The sequence below is a fragment of the Cylas formicarius genome, unplaced genomic scaffold (assembly GCF_029955315.1).
Source record: "Cylas formicarius isolate icCylForm1 unplaced genomic scaffold, icCylForm1.1 PGA_scaffold_2__14_contigs__length_35257938, whole genome shotgun sequence".
Lineage (NCBI taxonomy): Eukaryota > Metazoa > Arthropoda > Insecta > Coleoptera > Brentidae > Cylas > Cylas formicarius.
In genome coordinates, this window is record NW_026844319.1 from 23,949,389 (window position 1) to 23,969,566 (window position 20,178).

General features: G+C 35.8%; 5 protein-coding genes across 10 annotated transcripts; 4 read left to right on the forward strand and 1 right to left on the reverse strand.

Moving 5' to 3' along the window:
• The first annotated feature begins 313 nt into the window (after nucleotides 1-313).
• LOC132697788 (protein lethal(2)essential for life-like) lies at nucleotides 314-1,878 on the forward strand. The gene has a single exon (XM_060663434.1). The coding sequence runs from the start codon at nucleotides 404-406 to the stop codon at nucleotides 908-910; it is 507 nt and encodes a 168-aa protein (XP_060519417.1). The 5' UTR covers nucleotides 314-403; the 3' UTR covers nucleotides 911-1,878.
• Nucleotides 1,879-2,029: 151 nt separating this feature from the next.
• Nucleotides 2,030-2,673, reverse strand: LOC132697789 (protein lethal(2)essential for life-like). The gene has a single exon (XM_060663435.1). The coding sequence runs from the start codon at nucleotides 2,595-2,597 to the stop codon at nucleotides 2,094-2,096; it is 504 nt and encodes a 167-aa protein (XP_060519418.1). The 5' UTR covers nucleotides 2,598-2,673; the 3' UTR covers nucleotides 2,030-2,093.
• An 886-nt stretch (nucleotides 2,674-3,559) lies between these two features.
• LOC132697787 (zinc transporter ZIP1-like) lies at nucleotides 3,560-9,357 on the forward strand. Of its 6 annotated transcripts, none has more exons than XM_060663433.1 (3): nucleotides 3,560-3,683; nucleotides 6,721-7,103; nucleotides 8,576-9,357. In XM_060663433.1, exons 2-3 carry the CDS (start codon nucleotides 6,724-6,726, stop codon nucleotides 9,192-9,194), a joined length of 999 nt encoding a protein of 332 aa, XP_060519416.1. In that variant the 5' UTR covers nucleotides 3,560-3,683; nucleotides 6,721-6,723; the 3' UTR covers nucleotides 9,195-9,357. The 6 variants fall into 6 exon arrangements, with proteins under 6 accessions (XP_060519416.1, XP_060519415.1, XP_060519412.1 ...); XM_060663432.1 differs by lacking the exon at nucleotides 3,560-3,683 and adding an exon at nucleotides 4,346-4,474 and having other exon boundaries at nucleotides 4,529-7,103; XM_060663429.1 differs by lacking the exon at nucleotides 3,560-3,683 and adding an exon at nucleotides 4,423-5,810.
• A 1,556-nt stretch (nucleotides 9,358-10,913) lies between these two features.
• Nucleotides 10,914-13,565, forward strand: LOC132698422 (uncharacterized). The gene is made up of 3 exons (XM_060664464.1): nucleotides 10,914-11,107; nucleotides 11,161-11,320; nucleotides 12,918-13,565. The coding sequence occupies exons 1-3, from the start codon at nucleotides 10,965-10,967 to the stop codon at nucleotides 13,494-13,496; spliced, it is 882 nt and encodes a 293-aa protein (XP_060520447.1). The 5' UTR covers nucleotides 10,914-10,964; the 3' UTR covers nucleotides 13,497-13,565.
• Nucleotides 13,566-15,295: 1,730 nt separating this feature from the next.
• LOC132698172 (uncharacterized) lies at nucleotides 15,296-18,537 on the forward strand. Its single transcript, XM_060664104.1, has 3 exons — nucleotides 15,296-15,474; nucleotides 16,773-16,847; nucleotides 18,143-18,537. Exons 1-3 carry the CDS (start codon nucleotides 15,350-15,352, stop codon nucleotides 18,486-18,488), a joined length of 546 nt encoding a protein of 181 aa, XP_060520087.1. The 5' UTR covers nucleotides 15,296-15,349; the 3' UTR covers nucleotides 18,489-18,537.
• Nucleotides 18,538-20,178: the final 1,641 nt, after the last annotated feature.

Here is a 20,178-nt window from a genome sequence, read left to right on the forward strand (position 1 = left end):
AGCTGCTAACTTTATCTGTAAAAATTTTTGCAAATAGAATTAGCGAATTGGGAATCAAGTCTATAGAAGTAATAGAAAATACAGATAAGTCCAAAGTTTAAGCATCTGCATCTTCACGAAACAAACCCGAAAAATAATTTTCTAAACTAACGGAAACTTCTAGAGAAAATAAGGGTTACGCGGACCAGCATCCAACGAACGTTAACGGACGGATATTCTCGAACGCTCCATGGCGCCTTCGATCGATCGCTTGTTTACTCACAATCCCGACCTACCTCGAACATTCTGGATGCGCGGGGGCTTTCGTATAAAAACCCGTCTCCGCCGCAACACCGCCATCAGTATCGATTCAAAACGATAGCGAGAGTGATCTCAGTTAAGTTCTCAAAGCGTCTTTAAGAAAATGTCTCTATTACCGTTGTTGTTCGGTGACCAGCACCAGTGTCCGGTGCTGAGGCGTCCAGCTGTGGAAGAATTCGTCTGGCCGCTTCAGACGTTGTCCACGTTGACCAACACCCTCAACCAGCTGGCGCAGCTCGACAAAGATACGTCCATCACCATCGACAAGGACCATTTCCAGGCCAACATCGACGTGCAGCAGTTTAAACCCGAAGAAATTACCGTCAAATTTTCCGGCGACAATACTGTAACCGTTGAGGGCAAGCACGAGGAGAAGCAGGACGAACACGGGTTTATTTCTAGGCATTTTGTGCGAAGGTATGTCTTGCCGGATGACGTAGACGCCCAGAAGTTGCAGTCGAAGCTGTCCTCTGATGGTGTGCTGAGTATCGCGGCCCCCAAGAAGCCGGAAGGCAAGCAGCTGGAGTACAGGGAGATACCGGTACAGAGGACGGGCCCGGTTAAGAACGTAGAGCAGAAATCGGTGACGGAAGGGGAGAAAAAGAAGTAAAATGCCAAAAATTCGTAATAATTAATTTAATTTCACTTTGTTAGACTGTTAGGTTAGGTTTTGTTTACTTATTTATTTTGTATTTCTTCATATTGTTATATAGTAACGCTATTACAGTACACAGTAAATGTTCCGTTTTTTGCCATAAGAATTTATTTATACATTATGTGAAATAAATGTGATTGGAAAATAAATATTTGTTTTTTTTTTTCTCGAATCTGAATAAAAAGTTAAAAAGTTTAGTTGTAATTCTAAGAACAATGCGCAAGATACGCATAAGTTATTTCTGAAAAAAAAAAATTATAATTAAAACCTAAGCACGGTATCAAACTCGGTACAAGTAAAAAAAGCTTTTTTTATGCGTAAAAAGTTAACACTTACAAACCATCTATTTCAAAAACTTACTGCTTATATAATTTTATATTTGTTATATATTTTTCCTTACGCGTTGTGAATAAAACAATGAAAAACATTTTTATTTTGGGATTTTTTCCGGAAAATGCGATAAAAAAGTGCCAAATAGAAACGAATAATTTTAAATTTGGTTTAACCTTTTTGACTCGGATATGGTTTATGGATAAGACGAGAAATATTAAACAAAATGGAGCGTAACGATTTCCAAAAAGTAATGGTGATTACCCGGACCAGTCAGACGTTAAAAACCAAAAATTCGAAGATTTATAGGCTAGACTGTTCTCGAAAAAAAATGGCTGTCATTCATCCAATGCCGCCACTCGAAGCGTCAAAATGGTTGCCTGCCAACTCATGAAAAACACATGCGTTTTTAAACTCAAGGATGGTAAATAAAATACTTTACTATTGTTTTATTACATTACATCAAAAACGCATTCCTAAGGACGTCAAAATGTTATATATAACCTGAACAATTTCGCAATTTTTATGTCTAGCATATGTCGCTAGATAAAAATTGAATGGACACTGTGCTCGTGTAAACATAAATATATAATATGATATGTTCGCAAACAATATACTAAATCATGCATTTGCGAATGTATAATGTACCATTAAACCAAAGTTCAATGTCTTTGGATTTTTTACCAGAAGCAAATGTGCACTACTGAAATTAAATCAACAGTTGGGAAATACACTTCAAAAGCGTGCTATAAATAAGGTTTATTTCGAAATAACAAAAAATAATTTAAACATGAAGCTTGTATGCTGCCTACTGCTTGCTTTCTTCAGCTGTTTTCGTCTCCGGTGATTTGACAGGGCCGACCCTGGTGATTGGGATCTCCCTATACTCTTCCGTCTTACCTCTCGCCTTTTTGGGAGCCGAAATCGTGAGTACTCCGTCAGATGACAGTTTCGATGCCAATTTTTCCACATCTACGTCATCGGGCAATTGGTACCTACGCACGAAACTCCTGGCCACATAACCGTGTTCGTCCTGCCTCTCCTCGTGTTTGCCCTCAACGGTTACAGTGTTATCATCGTTTAGCTTCACCGAGATTTCGTTCGGTTTAAACTGTTGCACATCCACGTGGACTTGAAACTTGTCCTTGTCCACGACGACAAGGTTGCTGTTGTCAAACTGGGATATTTGACTCAGGAGCCTCCTGGTGGGCCATGCGAATTCTTCGGGTGTAATCAGCGGGGATGCTGCCCATCTGGATGCCGGTGACAGTGGACCGGAGTCGATCATAAGAGGCAAAAGCGACAGATCCATGTTTTCGAAAATATTCTCGCGATTTCCGACACAACACTGCGAGATTCTCGCCTCCCGTACGATTAAATATTGTCTAAGAATATTCCAGAGTTCGGTGCCGAAAACGTAAACAGACGAATTAATTTTTCGAGCGTTGCCAAATTTCATTCAACGTAATACATACATAATATTTCAATGGAATATTCTAATTATCATAACTATCATTCCTAGGCTCTTTGTCAACTTTATTTATTAATGTAATCTAGGGTGTTGGCGGAATAAACAACTTGCTTAAGATTCATGTAGCGGGTTTCCTAGAAAATGTGGGAACTTCTGAAAAATAGTTTATTTGAAGGCTTAAGCTACCCGAAAAATATTTTTTTGTCTCTTTAATACACGGTAAACATGTTTCAAGGAAACATTTTAAGGAATCCATGCGAGTGGTCATCATATCACATTTTTATTGAAGCATATCAACTACTTTTAAAATGGTTAAAGGTGTCTTTACACGTATCTCCGTTTGCAGGAAAATAGTGCAACAAGTGCGGTAAACGGCATTTAACTCACGAGTTTATTTGACACAAGCGGAGCGAGTGTTTAATAAACGAGTGAGTTAAAAAGTTTACCGAACGTGTTGCATACTATACTTTTTCTACGACCGTTAGTTTTTGGGTACATTTTCGCAAAACAACACGAATACATTTACTGACATGACCGTCAGAATTGATAAACGTCAGAATTCAAGGTGTGGGAAATATCTCCTAAAACATCCGATTGCTCCCAAACCCTTGCAGTAAAATCCCGGAAATGTCCGAAGTGGTTCAGATCCGTGCGAAACGAAACTGAAATGATAAAGTGGACCTTCCCGCATGTTAGATCAGTGTGTAATTATGCATTTCACAGACCGAAGTAGAAAAAATTATATTACAGAGATTTCTTACGTTTACTAACATATGGTCCGAAAAGAGTCAGCTCGCGGCAACTCAACAGCTAAAGTTTTACATTTACAAATATTTAATTAAATCAATTGTTTGCCTTTCGGATTTGTGATTTAATCGCCCATTGTTATAGTTTTATGTAGACCTCTGCAAAAATGTAGTTTACTGAGTAAGTAAATAAAAGGGGAAATAGAAAATTATGTGAAATTTGTACATATTTTGGCGTGTGTTAAGGTGAAGTTTTGGGTGCATTTAATTTTGAACAGACCCTCAGATAAAAAGACCATTTTTCAGTTTCCATAAATGTAACAAACCATATATATTTATTCCAGGTTTAGGCTATTTGCAAAGTTCTTTGTGTAGAACATACCCTCCTAAAAAAAGATCATTTTTCGGTTTCCATAAATGTAACAAACCATAACTATTTATTCCAGGTCTAGGCTATCTGCAAAGTTATTTGTGCCGTCGTAAAAGTTTAGTAAATTAAGTGAATTAATGCTATGCTCCGCAGACGTTCTGAAACTATTTTCTTCTCTGTAATAAAACAAATCAGATTCAGAGATCTACGTTCAAAAGTATACGAAATGGCTTCATTTCGAAAATTATTATTCCAAAAGCCACTTCAATCAAGTTTCCGACGACAAATGTGATCAGCACCATCTAGCGCACAAAAGGTCAATATATAATTGGAGTTTAGAGCGCTGTGCGCGTGTCGTAAATCTGAAACTTGAAACAACAAATTTAGTTGCCTAGGCGACGGTATGATGACGCTGCATTGGAAATTACCGTCAAATTTATTATTCTTTTGTCCAAAAATAGGCCGTTCACCAGGGACAATCGGTCATTATTGAAATCCGATGTAGAATTTATGGGTTTAAATTGAAAAGTCATTCGAATGTACTTCCTAATCATTAACTCTGGTTATTAACCTAAGCTTTTTAGAGCTTTTTGAATATTTTTGTAATTTAATGAAATATTTTTTTTATTGTCAAGAGAAATTTTAGTTTGTTTTAGTCACTGTTTTGATCCAAAAAAAAAAAGAGAAAATTCAGTATGATGGATGTGAAGCAGTACATTGTAGCAGTACAGTACATTGTAGAAAACGCTTTCCCTTATAGTAACATAATCAAAAATTCTATCTTGTTATATTATTAGGTGAAATTCTGGTGACTTCCTACCAGTTCTTGAAGGACATGGAAAATAAGTTGGATAAGTTCCGAGCAGTCGGCTATATAATTTATGTAAAAATTTATGGGAAAAATATTTTTTTAGTATAACAGAGGGAACATTAAATCGTTCTTTAGGAGTATAGCAAGATTCTACATGGTGAGACAATAAGTTTAGTAATTTAATGTATGAATATAATGAATTTAATATAAAAGTATCAATTATTTTCCCAGAATTCCTCTTCAGAGTACTGCGTTATTAAATTTTGACTGCCAAATAAAGCAAAGCAAGGTGGACATATCAAGTAGAGTTGGTTAGTTGTAAGTGAATAAAGACACCTTCTATATCTTTGGAACTGTGCTGTTTTTGCATCACCCCTTCACCTTTAATTCAGTGAGTGGCTCGCTCAGCAGTGTGGCAGGGCACTTCACACTCTTTGTGTGTGGAGTAAAGAAAGCAAGTTAGCTGCTGGAGCTGGGTACCACCACGAGTTCCCAATTCCGTTGAGGCAAGGTGTGTTTACTGATAGTAGAAGGTGGCCAACTACCCCAATTGCTCGAAGGGCGGCTAATCATGTACCAAAAATTGTTATTCTTGATAATGTCGATTATATTGTATAGTGTGTGTAACGTCATTTTGTTTGCTGGATTTTGGTATTAATTGATTTCTCCTCCAATTCCATATCAGTTATTTTAATATTACTTCACTTTAAGAAATCGCTTGCCAAGACACCTAGATACAGGCATAATCTTTATTGAATCTGTTATCTGTATACAGATACCGAGAGGTACTTAAATAAGGATAAATGTTCCCAGCACGTTTTAATCTAGGTATTGTATCTGTGATACTTTCCAGACATTACGAAATTTTTTTGCAACAAATTAAAATAATTTCGATATCTATAAGGTAAGAAAACACTTAAATTATGCTATAACCTGTAACCTACCTATTATTTTTTCATTCGTTGACTTCGTAGGTGTTTTGCAAAACTAAGACGAATAAAATGAGTGAGTACTTAACATAAAAACAAACAAACGCGGCAATAAATAATCTTGAAAGGTTTTTAAACTATTTTATATGTAAGTAGTTTCATTTGTGCCGCACGCTTGAACGCGGTGCACTACACGCGGTAAGTGGATAAATGTAATAATGCCGAAAACACTTTTACCTATCGTTCAACCCACGCACTGCTGTTACCGAAAAAAGTGTCTAATCGTTTAATCCGTCGCGTAATAATTCGCAAATTTGAAGTATATCTAAAAAAATCGGCAACTTTATATTAAAAAGATTTGTGAAATCGCTTATGTGCTACCGCTTCATCTTAAATGTGTCACGTATTATCTATCCATACAATCAAGATAGTCGTGAGACTTCAAAATTTACATTTGGTGTTCTAGAGTTCTTTTTTGCATAAACGCGCGTGCTAGTACTTTCGCTCCTATAATAAAGCTATGTATCATGAAATATTTGTTATAACGAAGTAAACAATGTAAAAAATTATCTTAGTGTAGAAACAGGGAACTCGATCTAAATTGGAATTGTTTTCTTTGTCATACGCGTTAATACCTCAGATAACTAATAAAGGTTGTTTATATTATTTCTCAACTCTACCAGTTTTTTGTTTCATCATCTTTAAACTAAGCGGCTTAGAAATATGTGTGTATGTGGAATACCTACTAATAATTTTAAGCTGCTGTGATTATTGTGTATCATACGGTTGCATTAACGACATATTTGGCCAAGGGAATTTTTTTTGGCTAAGTAAAGCGTTTTCACGTTATATAAATAAGTAATTTCATAAATGAAAATTGTTAATTTGATTTTATCATGTATGACATGATGATGTATTATTTAGAAAAAAATAAATAAATCTCTGACTACTCCAAAAGCGAATCCATATAATTAGCAGTGTTTTCCTATTGTAAAATTTGCGCCATTGCCATTCCACTTTAGATCGAGTTCACTCATTGGAAATTGAACGTCAAGCTTACAAATCCACTTTTCTCTTCGCGCACCAATTGATTGGCACGTTTGCGCAGGAAATGGCGGCAATAACGTTATACCATGCCCAACACGCGAATCCAGACGACGGTGGGAATCCCACTGTTGCCAAGGTGACAGCTATGGCGGTCCTCTTCGCCTGTTCGTTAACTCTGGGGTGTTGCCCCATCAGGTTGAACAGGTGTATAGTCAAGGGCCATTCGGACACGAAAAACAATCGGATCGTCAAAATGTTGCTCGCCTTCGGGGGCGGTGTTTTGCTCTGCACTACGTTCCTGCACCTCGTACCGGAAGTATCCGAAAAATTCGAAGAACTCGACCTAACTCCGGACGTCGAAATCCATCCCGCCGAGTTGCTGATGTGTCTCGGCTTTTTCATTATGTACTTTGTGGAGGAGTGCGTCCACGTTTACCTTCACAGGTAGGTTAAAGCTAAAAATTCTAACCACTCTATAAAATGCAATATGATTTTTAGTCATAACACTATATAGTATATATTTTCCCTGGTCGAGTTCGTGTAATAAAAGCTTATTTGATCTCAATAGACTGCTTGCACTCAATTTTTTCAATTTTCTGGATTCACCTGCCAAACATTTTTTAAATCCATCGACTTTTATTAATTTTACACCCATTCAAAGTTTGGAATCGACGTGGTTTGTAAAAATCGATCAAATCGTCTGTGTCACCTTGTATTATGTCACGAGAACGACGTCGACGTCGTGGAAACACATAACCTATATTTCAAATCAGCGTTTTCTGTATTTTTTTTAAAGCTTTACTAGTTTATCATTTACCTAGTAACTTTCGCTCTACTGAAATTTTGTTAAGAAACTGATTCTGTTATTGTGGGAAGGCCACAGCTGAATGAAAGTGTTGGGATAAGTATTCCACAAAGGATATGAATTGCCCGTGGCTATGAACAACAACCATTAGAACAGTGAACGTCAATTGTTTGTCCATTACTTAATGAAAAGTACCTAATGTACCAAATTATCAGTGCTATAACTTAATTTTTCTACTCCCGTCTGTAAAATACTTAATTACACACCGATCTAGCGTGCGGGAAGCGTCACTTTACCACGTCAGTTTCGTTTTCCACGGATCCGAGCCACTTCGGACATTTCCGGGATTTTACCGCACGGGTTTGGGTGTATTCGGATGTTTTCGCACATATTTCCGATGCTTTGAATTTTGACGTTTGTCAATTCTGATCATCATGTCAATGAATGTATTCATGTTCTTTTGCGAAAATGTACCCCAAAATTAACGGTCGTAGACAAAGTATGGCATTCAACAGGTTCGGTAAACTTTTTAAGTCACTCGCTCCGCTCGTGTCAAATTAAGTATGCAACACGTTCGGTAAACTTTTTAACTGACTTGTTGATTAAACACTCGCTCCGCTCGTACCGAATAAACTCGTGACTCAAATGCCGTTTACCGCACTTGTTGCATAATATACCATTGCAACTTGTTTAATTTAGCTGCGGAAAACAAATAATTGAAAAATAAAATGGAATTTCACCTTAAATATGTTCGTTTTTTACTGTAGTTCTAGTTCATTTCAAAGCTCAGCAATGAGAAAGTGGCGTTATATTGCATCATAGACCGTAAACTAAGATTTGGTTTAGGGAAAACGCCATTCGATTTCCAAGGGAAAGTCGAAAATACATACGTTGTTACCATAGACATATAAACGACTGTGCCTTAGAAGTCATCTAGTTTCTAAAATTTAGTTGTTCCCTTGCTATTTCAATCTTAGTGCCACGTTAGTGACACAACAACCATTTTACACCAAACGTTTGGAGCTATTTTCCCGAATACCCTGAATATTTAATAATTATAATGTGATGTCATTTCAATAACATGCTACACATGGTCGGATTTTCGTTTCAGGAGGGAAAAGATGGCGGACAACATGGCACCGGTCGCGCGTTCACTATCAATTCGCCGTGGTGAAAAAGAAGATTCCTGTTTCGCGGAAAGCATTGAAGACAACCTCCACGAAGACACGGACCACAAATGCAGCAGGCACACAGACCACAGTCACCTGTTCGTCGACAATTCGCGATCCACTCTTGCAGTCATTCAAGGCATGCTTGTCGTATTAGCGTTGTCGATTCACGAACTGTTCGAGGGACTTTCTGTGGGTTTGGAGTCTAGCGCCGCCAATGTTTGGTACATGTTCGGAGCAGTGAGCGCCCATAAATTAGTAATAGCGTTTTGTATAGGCGTCGAGTTGGTGACGTCGGGGCTGAGAACCCCCCTCGTAGTCGTTTACGTGTTTATTTTTGCGGTCGTCAGCCCGTTGGGTATCGGCGCCGGTATATTGCTGAGTGATTCGGAGATGACGTCGGCGGATACGGTCTCCGCCATCTTGCAGGGTCTCGCTTCTGGTACGCTACTGTATGTCGTGTTTTTCGAGATCCTGCAAGACGACAGGAAAAACGGACTGCGACAGTACGTCTCTATATTCGGTGGGTTCGTTGTTATGTTCGGGATCGCGATGATTTGAATTTGCGGTTGGTAGATGGAGCCAGTGTCGGTGGTTGACAAACGGACGTCGTCGATCGATTCTAGGTAACCGATAATATCGCATCATCTCAGTGCGTGGAAAACATAAAAAATAGTTAAGGACAGATTAAGCAGTGCTGAAAGGATTATAACTTAGTTACTGTTTTCATTGATTTTTAATAAATAATTGCTATTTTTAACGCTTTTTTCATATTTTTCCTCGTCGTTCTTCTAATTGTAACAACATTCATATGGAAAACCCTTCACTCTTGCACATTCCTGTCAGAGCAAGAAAACCCTCTACTCGTTAGACTAATACAGGGTTAAAACTTCGCGAGGTAATTTTTTGGGTGATTTAGGGTATTAGTGTATAAAAGCGTAGGAAATATTTTGGTTTCCGCAAACAGGAAGACAAAATTTAAATAGAATTGGTATTTTTATAAATTTTATTGGTTTTTAATGCAGCAAGCAGTTTAATATTTAATATAATTTAATATTCTTTAATTAGTTAATTAATTCATTATATAGATACATGTCTTTACATGTAAAAATGAAAAAAAAATAGAACTCAACTCATTCAAAATGGCTATAGTATATTATGCAACAAGTGCGGTAAACGGCATTTGACTCACAGGTTTATTTGACTCGAGCGGAGAGCAGCGGAACGAGTGTTTAATAAACGAGTGAGATTAAGAGTTTTTCTACTCCCGTCTGTAGAATACCTAATTGCACACTGATCTAGCGTGCGGGAAACGTCACTTTATCACGTCAGTTTCGTTTCCCATGGATCCGAGCCACTTCGGACATTTCCGGGATTTTACAGCAGTGAATGTATTCGTGTTGTTTTGCGAAAATGTACCCAAAACCTAACGGTCGTAGAAAAAGTATAATATGCAACACGTTCGGTAAACTGTTTAAGTCACTCGTTTATTTAACACTCGCTCCGCTGGTGTCAAACTCATGAGTCAAATGCCTCTTACCGCACTTATTGCATAATATACCATTTTTCTACTCGCTGTAAAATACCTTTCACGTTTATCAATCGTGACAGTCACGTCGCAGGTCAGTGATGGCATTCGTGCTATTTTGTATTTTCAAAAACTAGTAGTCATAGAAAAAGTATAGTATGAAACACGTTGATAAACTGTACGCCATGTATGAAAATGTCTTCAGTTTCCACTATCGTAAATTGGTAAAATCAGCATAAAAATTCTTTTCTTCTCTTCTTTTTTTTCTTTGTGAGAAATAATCCAAGAACTTTCGTCGGAAAAAAGTAACAATGACATGATTTAATAGAAGAAATGAATTGTTATAATTATTATTTGCAATGCCAATAATTTTAGCTGGACGGCATAGAGGCACAGACCATAGGATTAGATTTCTACTTAATTACTCTTAATTAACGCATTAATTAAATGCAGATCCGTATTGAGAGAGAGAACTTGCAGACAGGCGTTAAATCTAGCGGTTATTTGATTCACTTGGGTTACCAACACTCTGGAACTATTGAATCTGAATATTTACGTGTATTATTGTTTTGTTGTTTTAAACTTTGTGCTTCGCACCCTTTAGAATACTTGAAAATCTGTGGGGCCATTTTAAAATTAATTTTGCATGAGACGGTTCTGCATACTATTCTTAATCCTGTATCACGAAACACCCTTTTCTCTCACGAACGTAGAAAAATTTTCTCCCAACCGTGCGTGTAAACATTTAAGCATGATTTCTTTTATTTTCCGCGGAGATCTTCGAACGAGTTTTGCTAGTAAACATGTTCGGAATAAAATTTTTCCTCGTAAAATGCGTATTATCGCTGTGGTTACTGAGTGTGGTTGTAGTGGAGTGCGACCACCAAAAGCGAGACATCTATCACAGGATAATCTTAAAAGAGAGTAGCCCTCAGAAAGGTCACAGGTAAATCGTATATAAGTCGAATATCAGGTGATCAACCAGTTTTGCGGTTATAGAACAAGCTATAAACACCACAATCATGCGAAAAAGAAACAAAAACATGTCAGGGAAGAGCCAGCGGAACATGACTACCAGCTTAGCGGAAGTTTCGAACAATACAGCAAGGAAAGACCAAAGTACTTTGAAGAAAGTCTTGAAAATAGCTACAGGAAAAAGGTACACCCAACATTTCTTTGTTCTATGGGACATAAACATGATAATTTGTTAATTCATAAATTCATCTTCTGAAACTTTTATGCAATATCTTTTTTTTAACGTTTTAAGCAAGAATAACAACTACTATCTTGCTGATAGTCACACTAAAGCCTGTACACTACCTATATCGTAAACAAGGCGCATGACGGTGAATGATTATAACTATTTTTTATGCAGATAACGTAATATATTTTTCCCCCAATGTAACGAAGATGTTTACTTTAAATCCGGCAGTGCGCCATCAAAATATTCATTTATTATTAACTCAAAAACTGGTTTTTGGATGTTTTATTTTTATTTTGCTTTTTTTTTTAATTTTAAAACAATACCTACCAATTTTTAAGAAAAGAAATGGCGTTTCCCTTTGTTCTGTATGAAACTTAAGATGGTTAGGATTCACGCGGGCTTCGCAAAAAGTCAGTTATTCTGTGAGGGGCTATCTAAGCAGGTCCTCAAGTTTAACGGTTTCGGTCCCCAGTTTTGACTACCTGATTCTTTCCATAGTCTGCATTTGCTCTCATCATTGACCAGGCCTATCTTGTGCATATGATATTTGAAGCTGCAGTGTCCGGTGCTACGAGAATTTTCAGATTTGGTCCGTGCATTGCTTGCGTGCTTCGTAGGACTTACTTCCACTTAACTCCCCCACGGCCAGTATTTGCGAGTTTCCTCTGCTATTCAGGCTTGCATTCCTTGGCGATTGACGTGCTGTGGGCCTATTGCTGGCGTATTGACTCCTTTCCTCCCTAGTAGGCTCGCTTTTTCATTACCTTGTATGTCAGTGTTACTTTCTTACAGCACTCTAACATAGATATACATATAGTCGTAGGAGGAGATGTGTTTTTAACGCCTTTGGCCACCCGACTGTCGGAAAATATGTTAATTCTTCTTTTCACAAATTGCTTCCTTTACAGCATCGTTGAGCAGTCCCTCCCCATAAATGCCAATCCACTTAAGATCTTCCCATACATACGCTAATAGTTAATACGTTTTGAAAGTTGTAGTTCTCATATTTGTATACTGTTCGTTACTCTTACTGAGTTTGATGGTACTATCGATTGTTAAATTCCTAATTAATGTATACATACACAAGCGCGTGACAAGGTACCATGAAAAAATTTTACTAGCCTACGTAGGATTCGACGTATAAAACCAAGATGCTAGAATAGTGTATATGGTTGATTTTCTTTAATAAGCAGCTAAATTTTAAGGCTCATTTAAAATCATTCGCTCCATTCCCCGGCATCATTTTCCAGTTCGAAGAAGTAGGTTTCCAGATTAGTTGCAGTTACTGCAAGTTTAGATCATCCCTTTTAATATACTACATTTTAAATGGCGGCTATGTAAAACAGTATTGCTAGTATTGAATTATCATTATACACTATAAAAACGTCTTAGCCATTGCAGTAAATTGTTTTGACTTTTGAATACTCTTCATAGATAGTTGTAATTCCAGGCGACCCTGGAATTCAAAGTACAACCAGTACCAGTTGATAATTTTTATTGTACGTTTATTAGATGAAGTTTTGTCACTGCAAACGGGTTTTTTTTCTTGCAGAACAAATCCAAAAGGCTTGCGCAGCGATACCATCCCAAACCAAAACACAACAAAAATAGAAACCAGAGTTCCAAAGAAGTTAACCCAAAAACTAAGAAACAACACGATTACGAAGATCACGTCAAATATGACTGGACATCCGACGAATCATCTTCTGTCGAATTTCAGAATGCTAGACCGTTCGATTACAAGAAGCAGAAAAGTAACCAGCCGACGCCCGAACGTCTAGAAAATACTTCCCAGTTGCGCACGGAAATTCCGTATCAGTTCGAACTTCCCGTATATCCCCAATTGTACAATCACTTAAAACTGAACAATTACCCATTTGGCATGCAAAATCAACAAGTGGTACCCAAGTTGAGTATCATATTACCGAGCGTGGAGCCTATACCGCAAGATCAAAAATTAATTCTCCAAAATCTGCCAGTTACATACAATTTGAAAGGGAATGTTGAAGAGAAAAAGGTTTCTATTGTTGGAGGTGATAACGGTCACAGATCGGATCATCAACGAAGCAGTAGAAGTAGAGAAAAGGTTAGATCGAGGATTGCAGAAGATGTTCGTAATATGAGTCGATGAATGAATTTGACATATTTATTTTTAATAAATTTACAAAAATAATTATAAACTACTGTATACTCATGATTTATTAATAAATGGTTATATGCTTTTGAACATTAGATTGTGTTCATACTACAACAGTGTTTTGGTTCCTCTACCTATTTGGTTCAGAAATGACTCTTCATATTTTATATCTACGTCACAGACGACGAACGTCCACTATGCGTATGCCTAAAAACAGCTTTACATCTTGCAAGTGTGTCATTTTAAAATTATTCATTAAATAACCTCCCTGCTCTAAAATACCCAATAATGTAAGCGTACTGAAAATGTCACTTTTTCTACTCTTTTTTATAAAATACCGAATTCCCACGGATCCGAGCCACTTCGGAAATTTCCGGGATATTACCGCACGGGTTTTGGAGCAATCGGATGTTTTCGGAGATTTTAGGACAAGATTTGAATTTTGACGTTTGTCAATTATGACGGTCACATGAATGTATTCGTGTTGTTTTGGAAAAATGTACCCAAAAACTAACGGTCAGTATGCAACACGTTTGATAAACTTTTTAAAAACTCGTTTATTAAACACTTGCCAAATAAACCCGTGAGCCAAATGCCGTTTACCACACTTGTTGCATAATATACTATTAAAACGTCATCTTCGTTACCTACGGTCTCGAGTCACCTGGGACATTTCCGGGTTTAGGAGCGATCGGTTAGTCATTGGTGAAATTATACTCACATTTGTTAGTTCTGTTTCTGTCATTCTTTAAATGAATTCCCAAACACTGGTTGAGGAAAAAGTTTAACATGCTAATAAGTCGATAAATTTTTTCATATACTCGTTTCGCTACGCTTCGTGCCAAAAAAAAACAAGTGATTAAAGTGTCTTTTACAAACTTGTTATGTTATATGGTATTAAAACCTTAGAAGAACTTAAATATTTTGAATTTTCAAGTAAATCAATTTGTATGTTATTAAGTTTATTATAGATTTTATTTATTACAAATATTAAAAAAAGTATTTGATCATCAAATTATAGTATGTAAATGAGATAAATACTCTTCTGCTACTACTCTTTACTCCATACGGTGACTCTAGACCATAACCTATTGAATATGCAAAGTAACTGAATTTCATTTATCGGAAACCTTTGAAGACGAAAACTGTTTCATATGAAATACCAGTTGATTTCGGATTCCTCCTGGTATAGGTATATCGAGAACTGCTAATCATGCAAAAATTACTTCAATATTTGATTGCGGATTCTCGCATAGGGAATCCAAAAAAAAAGCCACCAAACCAACCTTATATTATGAAAATCCCTAGTTGCAGCCCTCTAGCGTCACAGCGTAAGACTAATAAAAATAATGCAACACCGGTTTGAACGTGCGCAAGTTATTTAAAAATAAGTTTAAAATTAATACTACAACACAGTGACGGCATTTATCTCTTTTAATATGGGATTTGATAAAAACAGTTAAAATAAAGATTAATTAATAATTATCTGAACCATTGTCAAAATAAATCTTACAGTGATTTGTATGTACAAAAAGACTATAGCAAATAAAACATTCATCATGAAGCAGAATTATAAATATTTGCTACTACTGCAAAGAATATTTCCAATTACCCTTAACGAGTATTTCTAAGAAAAACGTTCATATATATTGCGACACATTCGCCAAACAAATAAGAAATTAGCGAAAACGTTGAAAATTGTTAGAGCAAACTGCAAACGTCATCATCGATAATTAAATTTTTAGCTCACATAGATATAAAAAGAAAGCTTGTTCGATATTTCAGCAGTTAAAACATTTACTTTAACTCAAATTAAAAGTCGCTTTCATGCAAACAACTCTTCAGCGATGACGTCTGTGTTTGGTTTCGCATTGATGTGTGTATTGTTGGCACAGATTCTTGCCGATGATGGTCAGAGCATCGACGAAGAAACGTCTACTGAGACGGCTAAAAATAACACGGGGCAAGATTTGTAAGTACTGAAAAAGGATTCCCCACTGATAATTTTGACACGTTTATAGTTCAGGATATATTGAAACACTTTGATTGGTTGTTATTTATTTTACATCAGCCAATGATAAAGTTAAGCACTTTCCTTATATCAGTACCATTAATGATATAAGCCACTTTAGAGTATTTTTAATTTCTGATGCAGAAATCATTACTTAATTATTGAATCGCCAAATTGTTGCTTTCAATGATGAGGACAGTTTCGTAGTGAATATCTCAACATTGCTTCTAATAAGAGAAATACATTTTGCCACGAAAACGAATAAAGCAGAATATCCGGATAACGCTTCTTCCACGAAAGATTTGACAGTTAATAATGAATAATCATTATTGGAATATTGTCCAATTCGATGGTGCCATGTACGTTTAGACTCATTATATTGAAGCGTTAGGGAGAGCACAATTTTTTGTGGGTTATGTACATTCGAAACTAGTTAGCAGACCTCTTAGTATACGGTTCAGGACTTATGTTCAAATTAGCAAATTTCAAGGTCGATGTAGTGTTCTGCTTTATCAACATGTGATGGCCTTAGGGAAGTTGATAATCCTTATTTTTCGTAATTTAAATTATTAAGTATATTTAAGTGAAATAAAATCTTATCCACAGGCTGTTGCAAGAATATGCGCCAGCTCTCGGCTGGAGATTGGGTCATCCAAAGCAAAAGAAAAAGTTTCTTAAAATATAGATCAGGAAATGCCTAATTTTCAAAATACAATGTGTTAAATGCTTTTGGACCGATTTTGTTGAAATTTGGCAACGTTTTTTTTTATAATGATAAAGGGCATTAACTATATTAAATTTGTAAAAGCATTGTTAAAAAGATATACACCAGTAAGTTTTTGAAATTTTTGTTATTTTCTTTGAATAAGTCACTAAACCTTCAATTTTTTGGACTCTCGTTTTCTAGAGAAACAATAAAATTCACGTAAATTGACAAAACGTATAAAAACAACTTTCGTCTTTTTCAATATTTAAATTTTTAAACTACGTTTATATTACGAAATTTTCATTCTTTGTTTTTAACGATGAACTTCCAGCCGAGCTTCGGGACATGTTTTTTGAAACACCCTGTTTATGTAGGATTCTTCTAAATTGTTAAATAAATTGTTTTTTGGTTCCGGTGGGATTACCGGACCCACAAATTTGAACAAAAAAATGTTCCTAAATCCGAATCAGCAAGTCTTCGTTACTCAGAAAAAGAAGTTCCACCCATGGGTCGTTATTTTTTGTTGATTTTAAAATACTGATTTAATTTTTAGATACATCATAAGAAAAGTTGTTTATGAAATAGGCATTTTGACCGAAGCAGATGGTACGGACTACGACAACAAAACGTAAGGACCGATTTTATCCTAAACCTAAACATAAATACTAATCATTTAAATTATATAACTGCTAGGGCTATAGGTTGGGTTAGGTTTATATTTCAGTTTTGCGCCTTTTTTTATGAAACTCACAGTGATAATTTACAAAAACTTCAATTTTTTTTAAGTCAATAAGTGCAGATTACGATGCTGTTATTCATTTATGATATTTAAATATTCTAAATGCATTCTGCATGCTGATTTAGGTCTCCCATCCGTCTACTCGTCCATGCATGGCAGTCTGTAGTATTTTGCTTTTATTATTTCTCATAATAAGTTACTTTTCTTCGTTTGATTGTTAATAACAATTTCCGTTCCTGTTCTATTCTTCTCAAGACTTCCTCATTAGTAGTTCTAGCTGTCCATGACATTTTTAAAGTTCTACGGTTTTTAAGGTTCTAGAGTCACATTAAGACTCTAGCAGGTAGTGTTTTAAATCTCAGGAACGACTTCCTCGAACTTTTAATTAGAATTTTTATTTCATTATTTTATTCTAAATTTAGTTTTTACAGTGTTTATTGTCCCATTATGATACTTTCTTCCAACCTTGTTCACCAGTAATAAACACCTTCTTCTTTCTCCCTGTAAATGTAAATTGAACAGAGCAGCAGTACGCGCCCCTGCCTAATGCTTCGTTGTAAAGGCACTTTTCTTTTTAATCGTTTATTTTCGCAGTAAATGTTTGGTTACAGTATATTTTTTTGGATGAGCACTACGCCATCATCATACAGTTGAATGTTCTGTAAATAACTTTCTCTAACCAAAACCAATTATTGCAATTCCAATTTATTGCTTCGTTTGCAAAACATCATGGTTGAAAAGTTTCTGTTGGTGTAATTTTATTAAAAAATAGTCTAAAATATGTTCCGACCTACTTAGTCTAGCTACAGTTACAGCATATTTGTTTGGATGGGCACTACGCCATCATCATACAGTTGAATGCTCTGTAAATAACTTTCCTAAGCAATCAAAACCAATTATTGCAATTGCAATTTGTTTGCAAAACACCATGGTTTAAAAGTTTCTGTTGCTGTAATTTTATTAAAAAATAGTCTAAAATATGTTCCGACCTACTTAGTTTAGCTACTTTGTAAATAATAAATAAATTACCGAATGGTCGTATAAAAAGTATAGTATGCGACACTCCACTCCACCACAAACTCCACCACTCATTTATTAAGCACTCACGCCGCTCGTGCTAAATCAAACTCGTGACTATGAAGTGGAATTTGGCAAATTTGTTGGGTAATTTTTGTTGCTTTTAGACACGAACAAATCGATGTTTCATTTTTCGATCCCAACGATAATGGTACAGCCATCGATTTGTCAAACGTGCCAGTACCAATCGAAACTAACGTCAGCGGGATAGCAGTGACAGGTATTCTATCCTCCAATTTGGGCACACTAATATTCCCGCCCAAGGGCGCTGTAAATTTGAGCGAAAGCAACTTCCCCGTATTTCCCGACAAGCAAGTGAAAGTGACGAGAAACATCACCACCGTGGACAAGGAAAAGAGTTTAAATATTTTATCCGGAATCAGCGAAGTTTTAGGACTCGATAAGCTAATCGAGCCACAAAAACCTATCGGAGAAGTCGGCAAAAGTTCATGAGAGTGCAAAAATAAAACTTCGGGATCTACAATTTGGATGTTTATTTTCGTTTTCGGATCGAATAATTATTCCTTCCAACTTTCCTTGTCCTTATTTCTTCACTTGCAGTAGTTGCATCCTACCCGTTATCAAATTTTAATTATAAAAGACTATCGGTTTAAAGTTATGATGAAATCGGCTGTAGTTAAAAGTTCAACTCGGTTCTATTATTTGATATTGTTTCATTTGATAAACATTGATAAACTGTTTGTGAGTGCACTCTTCGATTGCTGAAGATCAATTCATTATACTTTTTACAAAACTTCTGGATTCCTCCTGCGTCGGTTTTTGCCGAGTCTTAATTGCTGACGTTTCGCCAATCATCTTGTTGTCTTCTTCAGAGCTTGACTGAAATTGGCTCGTATTTTGCTCTGTACCTGCTTATATATTGTTTGAAGGGGGCGGAGTTAACTGAGGGCCATAAACACCGTCTCGGATGAATGATTCCTATATTGGTGACAGGTAGAGACTGATTCCCAAATTGTTTGTTATTTGGCCTCATGGTCAAGAGACCCTAGTAGATTTTCTTAGGCATTTAAACTCTATACACCCTAACATACATTTTACCATTTACCATTTAACATTGGGTCATTGTGTTTACAGAAAACCTACGCACACAGACCGATACCTTAATGCATGGTCACATCACCATCCGGCCCAAATATCATCGGTTATCAACTCTCTTGTTTACAGAGCTATACTGTCTCAACCCGAGACACTGAAAACAGAATTAAAACACCATGCATCTGCTCTTTTCTCTAATAATTTCCACATTAAAGATATTAAGCGTTCTATCAAAAAATACACTTCAACACAACCTTCCAATAGCAATGAGGCCGAAAGTAATCCTACACTTGCCACTGTGGTCCTTCCTTAAATTCAAAACATCACTGACTAACTAAAATTCTTGCATGTAATCAGGTCTTCTACCAACTAAAGACTCTATAGACTCTCGGCTATAGAAATATATATATATATATATATATATATATATATATATATATATATATATATATATATATATATATATATATATATATATATATATATATATATATATATATATATATATATATATATATAGTTTATATTTTGTTTTTTCTTAGACCTTCTCTATATTTATGTTTAGCTTTTGGTTCTTGGGTTATAGGTCTTTGTATTAAAAGCGATTAAAATTTTTTTTGTCCATATATTGACGTTTCGGTCTTCTATGACCTATGACCTTCTTCAGAAAGGGGTACAGTCAGAAAGAGACAAACACAAATCTTAAAATTGAAGAGGTAGCATCATATGGAAGTTTATACTTTAAAAGCGTCATAGAAGACCGAAACGTCAATATATGGACAAAAAAAATTTTAATCGCATTTAATACAAAGACCTATAGCCCAAGAACCAAAAGCTAAACATATATATGTATATATATATATATATATATATATATATATATATATATATATATATATATATATATATATATATATATATATATATATATATATATATATATATATATATATATATATATATGCAACCTAACAATCTTAACCGCGATTCAGGTCTCTACCTGTCACCAATTTGGGAATAAGTCATCCGAGATAAGCAGGTACAGAGCAAAATACGAGCCAATTTCAGTCAAGCTCTGAAGAAGCCA